The sequence below is a fragment of the Sorex fumeus genome, unplaced genomic scaffold (assembly GCF_029834395.1).
Source record: "Sorex fumeus unplaced genomic scaffold, SorFum_2.1 ptg000019l, whole genome shotgun sequence".
Lineage (NCBI taxonomy): Eukaryota > Metazoa > Chordata > Mammalia > Eulipotyphla > Soricidae > Sorex > Sorex fumeus.
Genome location: NW_026606076.1, coordinates 13,459,211 through 13,469,858, shown reverse-complemented (window position 1 = coordinate 13,469,858; position 10,648 = coordinate 13,459,211). Strand labels below are relative to the sequence as shown.

The window sequence follows — 10,648 nt, the reverse complement described above, 5'->3', positions numbered from 1 at the left end:
CCCCTTCCCGGAAGCCACCAGAAGCAGTCGCTGTGAAAATATTCTGTTTATTACAGGCCCGGCAAAGGGTGTCAAGGTTCTGGGCTCCGAAAGGGAAAACAGAACCTCGGCTCCCAGCAGGCAAAGGGAGGTCGGGCTTGTTGGCTCCCTCTGCCTGGGAGGTTCACAGGTCGGTGGCTGGGCCCCAGTCGTACCCATCTTCATCTGAGGACTCCGTATCTCGGACTCGTGTAAACTTTTTCCTCAGAGCTTCCCGCTCATATGTCCTGGAAATCAGGAAATAGAAGCCAGGTTTGCAAGTGGAGAAAGCATAACCTTAACCCATAATCGGGCCCTGCCCGACTTGGTAGGTTTGGACAGACATGAGCTGGACAAGCATGGGGTTGCTCATGAACTCCTACACATCCTCTTGAACCCCAATTCCAATGCCCCTTCAGCATTGGAAACTATGGGGGGAGGGTGGTTTTGTCCATGGTTCTGCCCAGTCACGCAGCTCCTAGATCTATGGAGGTGGTCCAGACCTCGGCCACTCCCAGATCTGCCACCTTCTCCCTGGTTTTCCAACCCTCATGGGCAAGATTCCTTCTGCTGGGATGCTGAGAACATGTGATGGGGACGGTTCTGTCTGCCATTATCTCGTCCCCTTGGCTAGGAGCATCATGAACGCATAGCGTAATTCAAAAGTCTATCCTCAAAGCCCAGGAGAAGAGTCTGGGGCTCTTACCGCATGCTGTCCTGTCGCCACTGACCCTGCGGTTGGCGACTCTCCACCTTGTGAAAGAGAAAGACGGTTAACACTCGCCCTACCTGCTGTCTGACAAACACGAATAGCCACTCACCCCCTTGTCTTGGCCCCACACACCTGCAACACAATCCTGGTTTGGGGGTGCAGGGTGGGTGACCATGCCCAGGGGTGCTTAGGGCTTCGCTCTGTGCTCAGGGACCGCTCCCAGCAGGGTTTGGGGACCCAACAAGGTGCCAGGGACAGGACCCGGGTTGGACATGTGCAAGGCAAGTGTTTCCGCCCACTGTCTTCTCTCTCCAGCCCTGATTTCAAAACTGGGAGAGACCTAGGTGGAGTCGCCTTTCGCCTGTCAGGAAAAGCGGGGAGGGGAGGTTTCCCATCTGTGGATGGATGGAAAATTCCTCAGCGGAGCCTGTGTCCAGAGAGTGCTTAGGCCTGGCGGCTGCAGACCACAACAGCTGGCAGTGTGCTTTCCTGCTGGTCCTAGCTCAATCCATGGCACCAGATGCCACCCAAGCACCATCGGGGATGACCCCTGGACAGGGCTCGGAGTAGCTAATCCCCCAGTTCCACCGGGTATGAAGCAGAGAGCAGGAGAGGGGGCAGTGTGGGCAGGGGTCAGGCCAGCCTAGAAGTTGGTGCGGCAGCTTTGAGCTGCTGCCTTGCAAGCTTAGGGTCCTGAGTTCAGTCCCCGGTACTGCCACGTGGGTCCGGCAGCTCGACACATGATCTCTGGCCATACCACATCCGGCTGTCCATAGGCGCACAAAAGGGGCACCCTCCCACACCAGCACCACAATTAAGATAGTCAAGGGATAGGGAGTAGGGCGTTTTTGCCTTGCACGGGCCGACCCGGGTTCGATTCCCAGCATTCCACATGGTTCCCCGAGCACCGCCAGGAGTAATTCCCGAGTGCAACCCCAGGAATAATAACCCCTTGTGCATCGCCAGGTGTGACCCAAAAAAGCCAAAGAAGAAAAAGATATTCGAGCACCCAGTCGGGAAGGGGAACCTCTGACTAGGCACATCTGGGTTAAGTACAACCGCTCCTGGGGGTCAGCTGTGCGGCCGGGCTGCAAACAGCAGAGACCAAAGCAGTAGGACAGCCTTGCACGTGGCAGACCCGCGTTGGATCCCCGGCATCCCATCGGGAGCAATCCCTGAGTGCAGAGCCAGGGTGAGCCCTGAGCATCGCGGGCTGTGGCCCCCAAACCAAAACAAAACCAGCAAACAGAATCGCCCCCTCCGCAGAGGGTTGTGGACTGTCCACCCATGCACCCAAAGCCGGAATATCCACCCAAAGGGGCCAGGGGCTCTGCTATGTCCCAGGCTATCCGGAGGGAAATGGCGTGTTCCTAGCAGAGTCTGGGAACTGTGCCAGGGGAGCCGACGCCGCCCCTCCCCCCCACTCCCCCTACCCCCGCATAAGTGCTGAGTAAATATTTGTCACTGGAAACTCTCAAGTACCATGTTCCGGAACTTGGGCTAAGGGTGTCTGCACAAGTAGCTGGGTGTGCCCTGTAGACGCTCACCTCGCCCCGCGGCCAGATACGCCTTTACGACTTGGGTTTTAACCTGTCCCTGACTCAGCCACTTGGATACCAGGAGGGAGTCCAGGTTCCCGGAGACTGATCCTGCTCACTGTCTATCCTGCAATTACCCTGAGACCGTGCAGGGGACACCCTCTGACCCCCACCTCCTGCTCACCTGGGCCCCCCGGTGACCCGAGGACTGCTGGTGGCGAGGGGGACTCTGGGGTTCATCCACCAGCACGGGCTCTGAGGACCGGGCCAGGGCAGGTGCTCGGGGCTCATCATCCCCATCCGTGTGCAGCCCGCCCTCCCCATCCGTGTAGAAGCCGCCCTCGCCGTCCGTGTAGACACTGCCCTCGCCGTCCGTGTAGACGCCTCCCTCGCCATCTGTTTCGTAGTCACTGTTGACGCGGCTGTCACAGCTCAGATCCGCAGAGCTGTTGGCCAGGCCTCGGTAAGGCAGGTCTAGGTTGTCCTCAGAGGTGCTGTCCAGCTGCCAGGGTGAGAGGCATAACCCAGCTGGGGCAACCCCACCACACACACACACACACACACACACACACACACACATATACACACACAGCCCCTGACTCCGGAGCGCTCACCAATCACAGACCGGAAACTCGATCCCAGACAGCAAACCCCAAACCAGTGCAAGGCCCTGGGGAAGGGGACCGTGGGGCTGCACTGCACCCCCCCACAAACCCATATAGGTCAGCAATGCCTGGCATGGCCGCGTGGCCTCCTTCCCCCATCCCCGCCCCTCCAAAACCCTGAGCTTCAGGCAGTGAAAATTGTAAGAATTTGTAAGAAAATTGTAATTGTAAGAAGAATTCAGGGCCGGAGTGATAGCACTGCGGGAAAAGCGTTTGCTTTACACGCGGCCAACCTGGGTTTGATCCCCAACATCCCATAGGGTCCCGCAAACCCCACCAAGAGTAGTTTCTGAGTGCAGACCCAGGAATCAGCCCTGAGCACCACCGGGTGTGACCCAAATACTGACCAAAAAAATAAATAAAGGAAAAGAGCTGCCCTTCACCTTCCACGTGACCCCAGTCCTAACCCCAGGAGGTCTTGCAACTTGTGAGGCTCTGCTTTGCTGACACCGAACCCCCAAATATGAGCTCCAGCCCCATCGTATTCCAGGGGTCAGGTGAAACCCGAATGAATCTCAGGTCAAATCATTGATATTTTTTTTTCTTCCGTTTTGGGTCACACCCAGCAATACACAGGGGTTACTCCTGGCAGTGCTCGGGGGACCATATGGGATGCTGGAAATCGTACCCGGGACAGCCACATGCAAGGCAACCGCCCTACCCACTGTACTCCAGCTCCTTATTTGTTGTTGTTGTTAGTTGGTTTGGGGGTGGGAGACAGTTCAGGAACTCAGGCTTTGCCTGCGGGAATGCCTGATTCAATCAGGCGCTGCTGCGTGTACCTCTAGGGCACCCTGAACACTTCCAGGGGTGACCCTGGTGCCCCTGGCACCCCATAGAGCCAGGCCTGAGCACTGAGCTACCCGGCCAGTTGGTGAAGTGCTGATGCTTGGGAAACCCCCAAATTATCAAAGCTTTGTTTTGGAGCCAGTGCTCAGGGCCGACTCTGTGCTCAGGGATCCCTCTTGGCTACACTCATTGGGGGTGGGGGGGTGACTCTATGGGGTGCCGGGGATCGAACCCAAGTCTGCCGCGTGCAAGGCCAACGCCCTGCCCGCTGTGCTAGGGCTCCAACCGGAAATGGATGAACCTTGCCCCGACTCGTGTTCCATTCAGCCCTGCCCCCAGGCTCAGTACCTGGTCCTCAGCCGTCCAGATGGGCCGGGTCTGCTGCTGGCGGATCACGGCCTTCAGCTCCTCGTACCAGCTGTCACTCATGCCTCGCAGCGGGATGCTGGCTGCAGGGCAGGGCCCGTGAGCACCGGAGGCTCGCTGGTTCCCCCCTGCCGCGCCCCCTCCCCTGCGCCCCTGGCCCCAGGTGGGAACCTGTGAAGAGATGCTCGCTGTAGCGCTGCAGCTTCTGCGCCTGCGCGTACAGCCGCCGGGTGCTGCGGCGCGAGGCGGGGGCCAGCCACTGGCGCAGGGCCTTGAGGGCCTTCTGGGACTCGGGCACGCAGAAGACCACGATGGGGTAGTACTGGACATAGTTGAGGCGCTCCACGGCCGACGGCGTCACGTCCAGGAGCGCGTGTTTGTCCTGGGCGTCGGCGCGGGGAGGGGGGGGCAGGGAGGAGAGTCAGGGGCAGAAGGGGACAGCGGGGAGACAGGCAGGAGGGCAATGGGGGGGTGGGGGGGACAGGGTGCAGAAGGAGAAACAGCCCCGGAGGTTGACGAAACCCCTGGTCGGGTAGACTCCAAGTCAGGACAGGGATGGAGCCCAAGATCGGAGTGGACCCCGAATCAGGACAGAGCTTGCGGTCAAAGAGGGCTCGAGCAATTGCACAGTGGGTAAGGCGTTTGCCTTGCATGCGGCCCACCCAGGTTCGATATCCGGCATCCCATATGGTCCCCTGAGCACCGCCAGGAGTAATTCCTGACTGCATGAGCGAGGAGTAACCCCTGTGCATCGTTGGGTGTGACCCAAAAAGCAAAAAAAAAAAAAAAAAAAAAAGACCCAAAGTTGGGACAGGGATGGAACCAGCGGTTGAAGTGGACCCCAAGTTGGGACAGGGATGGAACCGGGGGTCAAAGTGGACCCCATGTTGGGACAGGGAGGGAACCTGTGGTCAGTGTGGACCCCAAGCTCTCCCCAGTTCAGACCAGTGGGGAGGACAGGGGCCCTCTGAGGAGGGTTTGGGCCCCGGGTCCCCTCAGTCCTGTCTATGCCTTTCCAGCATGACACAGGCTCTTAGGGATGCTGGGACTCGGGAGATGGGCGTGGTGGCGGGTGGGGTTCCCCCCTCGAGACGGGGTGCTCACTTTCTCGGCGATCACCCGCACTGTGTCCAGCTTGATGATCTTGGAGGGGCTCTCAGTCCTCGACATGCTCTCTGTGGGGGGTGCAGGAGGGTGATCTCGGCACCCTGAATCTCGCCCCCCTCCCCGGTCCCGTCCCTCTCCTGCTCCTCATGGCCCTGAGGTCACTCCCCTCTTGGGCTGGGCCCCCACCTCCTCCTGAGAAGGGACAGTCACCCCTGATCATCTGACGGACTGAGGCACTAGAACTTGGGGGACATCAGATCACAGCCCGGGATCAAGATAAGTGGCAGGGCCGGGGGCCCACAGAGGAGGAGCCACCAGGAGTGATCCCTGAGTGCAGAGCCCAAAGTAACCCCTGAGCATCACTGGGTGTTTTGAGGAACAGGGGCACGTTGGCTGGAATAAGGATTCTTGTACTTGTGTGTCAGGAAGGGTTCCGAGGTTCTGAACACAGTTCCAAGACTGACAGAGGAGGTAACGCTGCCTCACTGGTGATCTTTCTCCCAAACACCCCAGCATCAACCGCCTCAACCCCAAGGACTCCAAAAGTTCTGTAGCCTGCAGTCACTAGGGTAGCTGATCTCTCACCTGCGATTTCAAACTGATCGGGCATCTCAGCAGCCAGCTTCTGCATAGCGACATCGGTTACGGGGCCCAGGATGACAACTGGACGCTTGAAAGAGGCTGGGGGCAGAGAAGCAAACTCAGCACAGGCTGCGAGCCTCTCTGAGCGAGCTCCTTAAACCGTGAGGCGAGACCCTGGGCCCTGAGCCTTAAAACATTTGGCAGCAGAAAACGGTGTCTTGATGCACAAGGACCAAAACGAATGTTTCTGGCAGTGCTCGTTTGTGTTGCATTTCTTGAGCAAAAGGGGCGGGGAGGTCACAAGAGGAGACAGTTTAAGAAATTACTAAGATTGGGGCTGGAGCAATTAGCATAGTGGGTAGGGTGTTTGCCTTGCATGCGGCCAGCCCGGGTTCGATTCCCAGCATTCTATATGGTCTTCTGAGTGCCGCTAAGAGTAACTCCTGAGTGCGTGAGCCAGGAGTTAGCCCTGTGCATCACCAGGTGTGACCCAAAAAGCAGGAAAAAAAAAATCCAAGAAATTACTAAGATTGAGGGTTGGAGCAATAGTACAGCAGGAAGGGTGCTTGCTTTGTATGCAACTGACCCAGGTTCGATCCCCAACATCCCATAGGGTCCCTAATGGGGCACCGCCAAGAGTGATTCCTGACACAGAACCAGGGGTAACCCCTGAGCATCAGAGGTAAGGTAAAGGTAAAGGCCCTCCCGTTGATCGTCGATTTGCTCGAGCGGGCCCAGTAACGTCTCCATTGGAGACTTTGTTGTTACTGTGTCTGGCATATCGAATACTCTCGGTAGCTTGCCGGGCTCTCCGAGAGGGGCGGAGGAATCGAACTTGGGTCGGCCATGTTGGCCGCTTGTAAGGCGAACGCCCTACCCGTGTCACCCCAAATTAAAAAAAAATTACAAACAAAACAGTGTCCTCCCATTGTTCATCAATTTGCTCAAGCAGGCCCAGTAACATCTCCATTTTGAGACTTGTTGTTAGTGTGTTTGGCATATTGAATACCTCACGGGTAGCTTGCCAGGTTTGCCGTGTGGGCGAGATACTCTCAGTAGCTCGCCCGGCTCTCTGAGAGGGGCAGAGAAAGCGAACTCAGGTCGGCCATGTTGGCTGAGTGCAAAGCAAACGCCCTACCTGCTGTGCTATCACTCCAGCTCAAAATAAATAAATAAGTAAATAAAAAGATTGCCAGTCCCAAGGCTGCCCAAGGCTTCAGGGCTTCATCTACTCAGGGCTTCATCTCCCAGCATCCTTTGCAGCTGGATGCTGACCACGGGACTCAGCTCTGTCCAATGGGGTGCAAGCAGAAGCGATGTGCCAAGTCTGAGTTGTAGCTTTCGTGGTGAAATGGGGACGCTCTTCCCAATTTCCACCCTGATTGAACACGTTGGAAGGAACCTGGATCCCTGAACAGGGAAGCCCATCCCAAGAGGTCACTGCAGGGAGCTGTTATTTAAAAGAACCTTCTGGAGCTGGGACCAATAGGAGAGCAGTGGGAGGGCGCTTGCATTCCAGGACACCGACCTGGGTTCAGTCCTTGGCATACCATAGGGTCCCCCAATTCCCACCAGGAGGGATCTCTGAACACAAGGCCAGGAGTAAGTCCTGAGCACTGACAGATGTGGCCAAAAGACAAAACAAAAAAAAAAAAAACTAAACAGGGCTGCCAGTGTGATAGTACAGCAGATGGGTCGCTTGCCTCGCATGTGGCAGACCCAGATTCGATCCCCAGCACCCCAGATGGTCCCCTGAGTCCCTTCAGGAATTCCTGAGTGCAGAGCCAGGAGTTAGCCCTGAGCACTGCCGAACATGGCCCTCAAACCAAAAAAAAAGAGAGAGAGGAACCCAGAGGTTAAGTACAGGGGTTAAGGCATTTGCCTTGTATTTGGCCAACCGTGGCTGGACCGCTGACACCACTGATGCACGTATGATCCCCTGAGTACCCCCGGCTGCAGCCCCGGAGATCCCGAAGCACCAGCAGCTGTAGATGAGAAGGCTCGAGCCCATACCCTCGGACCCTTCCATTAAACCATCAGCCCAGTATGTTGAGTACACCCAGCCCCCAAACACTGCAAGGGAGACCCAAGAAGGAAAAGGCGACACCAGGGGCCTCACTTGGACCAGTCACCCTGTGGCTGTTTGCCCAGCACTGCCCCCTCTGACCCAGAGAGATCCTGGTGGTGTGACCATTTGAGATCCCAGGTGCCGATCTGTCACTGACACCCCAAAGGGAAGGGAAAAAAAAGATAATTTCTTAGAGCAAGAGCAAAAGACAAAGGGGGCAGAGAGCAGGTAGGGTTCCTGCCTTGCACGCAGCCGACTCAAGAATCCCTGGCACCCCATATGGTCCCTCAAACCTCACCAGGCATGATCCCTGAGCACAGAGCCAGGAGTTAGCCTTTTTTTTTTTTTTTTGGTCACACCTGGCGATGCACAGGAGTTACTCCAGGTTCATACACTCAGGAATTACTCCTGGCAGTGCTCGGGGGACCATATGGAATGCTGGAAATCGAACCCGGATTGGCCGTGTGTAAGGTAAATGCCCTACCCGCTGTGCTATCGCTCCAGCCCCCGCCAGGAATTAGCCTTGAACACAGCTGGGTGTGGGTCTTCCCCATAAAAAAAAAAATACAAAAATTTCCTGCTCCACATAGACATGCAACTCTCACATTTTATCCTCGCTAGACACAAGAATTAGTGGGTAGTTGTATTTATTTCAGTTTCTGGGCCACAGTTGGCAGTGCTCAAGGCCAACTCCCTCTGTGCTCAGGGAGGATCCTATGTCTCTGAGAATGGAACTCGAAGCTCCAGAATACAAAACCAAAGTTGTAGCTCTTTAAGTCATCTCCCTGGCGGAGGTGTTAGGGTTTTTTGTATTTTTTTAATGTGGCTTTTTAATTTATTTATTTTTATTATTATTAATTTATTTATTTATTTCTGCTTTTTGGGTCACACCTGGCGATGCCCAGGGGTTACTCCTGGCTCTGCACTCAGGAATTACTTCTGGCGGTGCTCAGAGGACCATATGGGATGCTGGGAATCGAAGGTTGACCGCGTGCAAGGCAAACGCCCTACTTGCTGTGCTCTCTCTCCAGCCCCAGTTTTTCTGTATTTTGAAGTAAAATCCTTTTACTTAAATTTACTTAAAAAAGTAAGAGAGAAAAATGTGTTTCAAGAGGGACCATAGGTAGGGGCCAGAGCAATAGTACAGTGGGGAAGGTACTTGCCTTGCACTTGGCTAACCCGGGTTCGATCCCTGGAATCCCATGTGGTCTCCTGAGCACTGCCAGGAATAATTCCTGAGTGCAGAATCAGGAGTAACCCCTGACCATTGTCGGGTGTGGACCAAAAACAAAGAAAGAGAAGAAGAGAGAGAGAGGGAGGGAGGGAGAGAGAGAACACTAATATCTCCAGAGGAGAAAAAGCCAGGGACTTAAATTTGTTTTTCTTTTTTGTTTTTCTTTGGGCCATGCATGGTGGTGCTCAGGGCTTACTCCTGGCTCTATGCTCAGGGGTCACCCTTGTGGCGCTCAGGAATAAGATGCATGTGCCATTCTCCATTCCCCGGGCCAGAGTTCTGACACTCTCTCTTTGACTTTTTATTTTTGGCTTTTGGGGTCACACCCGGAGATACACAGGGGTTACTCCTGGCTCTGCACTCAGGAATTACTCCTGGCGATGCTCGGGGGACCATCTGGGATGCTGAGAATCGAACTGAGGTCTGCCACGTGCAAGGCAAATGCCCTACCCGCTTTACTATTGCTCCAGTCCTGACATTCTCCCTTTGGAGAGGGCTCTCAAACAGGGTTCCAGAGTGCCAGGGCTACTTCTGGCATCTGCGACCAAGCAGGCCCACAGATCAATGCGAGGGCTAGGGATCTGCTCTGCGGCTCTTGGGACTCCAGGGCGATCCAGATTTCCACACATGCAAAGCAGGTGCCCCTGAACCTGTGCTCTCTCTGGTTCCCTCAACATAGATCAAAACAGTTGGCCCCTGCCCTAGAACCAACCCTAGGCCCCCTCAATACCGCGTCCCTACAGACCACGCCCACTTAGCCCCGCTCCAACTGCACCAGCCCAAACTAAGCCCCGCCCTCAGCCCCGCCCACCACAAACTCTCCCAGACCCCGCCCATTCCTTGCCCCATCCCGCCCCATCACACTAGCCCTGCCCAGTCTGCCCAAGTTCCGCCCCATCACAAGGCCACGCCCCACTCCTCCACCTCATTATGCCAGCCCCACCCAGTCTCTGCCGAGCCACGCCCATACATCGCCCCGCCCCCGTCCATGCCCCGCCCCCGGCCCACCTTCTCGGAGCACCACTCGCTCGTAGGGCGGGTAACGGCCCTGCTTGGTCAGAGCCGACAGGTCCTCACGGCTGTGATGGCTGCTCCGCTTGGCCCCACGGCGGAGCCCCCGTAGCCGCCAGAACTCGGCCCTGGCGCTGGAGCCGGCAGAGGAGGCTCCGGGCCCCAAGCCCGCTGCACGCTGGGCCGCCTCCAGGCTGGCCAGCTGCTCGGCCCTGGGAGTATGGGGAGGACACAACAGGTAAGCACAAGGAGAGCCCCCAAGAACACCCTGGTGGAGCCGGCACCCGCGGACAAGTCACCCTCGGGCAGGGGACATGGCAGGTGGGGTGCAGAGAAAGGCCCAAAGAGCTGCAGAGCTGCTCCTGCAGAACCTGCAGATGGGTCCGCTAAGGAGCCGGCCCCCGACTCTGACCCCAGAACCCGAGAGGGAGCATGTGAGCAGGTGAAGCCACTGCGTGGTGTGACTTGAGACCGAGGCGCCCAGGCTTCTGAGGGAACGACCAGCCATGCTCCAGGGACAGCGTGGGGAAACTGAGACTGGAAAGGGAGGCCCACCCA

At 56.6% G+C, this 10,648-nt stretch overlaps 1 protein-coding gene across 1 annotated transcript in view; it reads right to left on the bottom strand.

Annotated features, from left to right (window-relative positions):
* Positions 1-38: 38 nt before the first annotated feature.
* Positions 39-10,648, bottom strand: part of TJP3 (tight junction protein 3) — a 33,823-nt gene continuing 23,213 nt past the window's right edge. Inside the window, exons 14-21 of the mRNA XM_056113078.1 lie at positions 10,088-10,302; positions 5,781-5,876; positions 5,193-5,263; positions 4,260-4,470; positions 4,071-4,171; positions 2,453-2,770; positions 725-771; positions 39-266 (exon numbers count right to left, since the gene is read on the bottom strand). Of these exons, the coding sequence (XP_055969053.1) occupies positions 164-266; positions 725-771; positions 2,453-2,770; positions 4,071-4,171; positions 4,260-4,470; positions 5,193-5,263; positions 5,781-5,876; positions 10,088-10,302 (1,162 nt within the window). The 3' untranslated portion in view covers positions 39-163. The remainder of the gene's footprint in view (positions 267-724; positions 772-2,452; positions 2,771-4,070; positions 4,172-4,259; positions 4,471-5,192; positions 5,264-5,780; positions 5,877-10,087; positions 10,303-10,648) is intronic.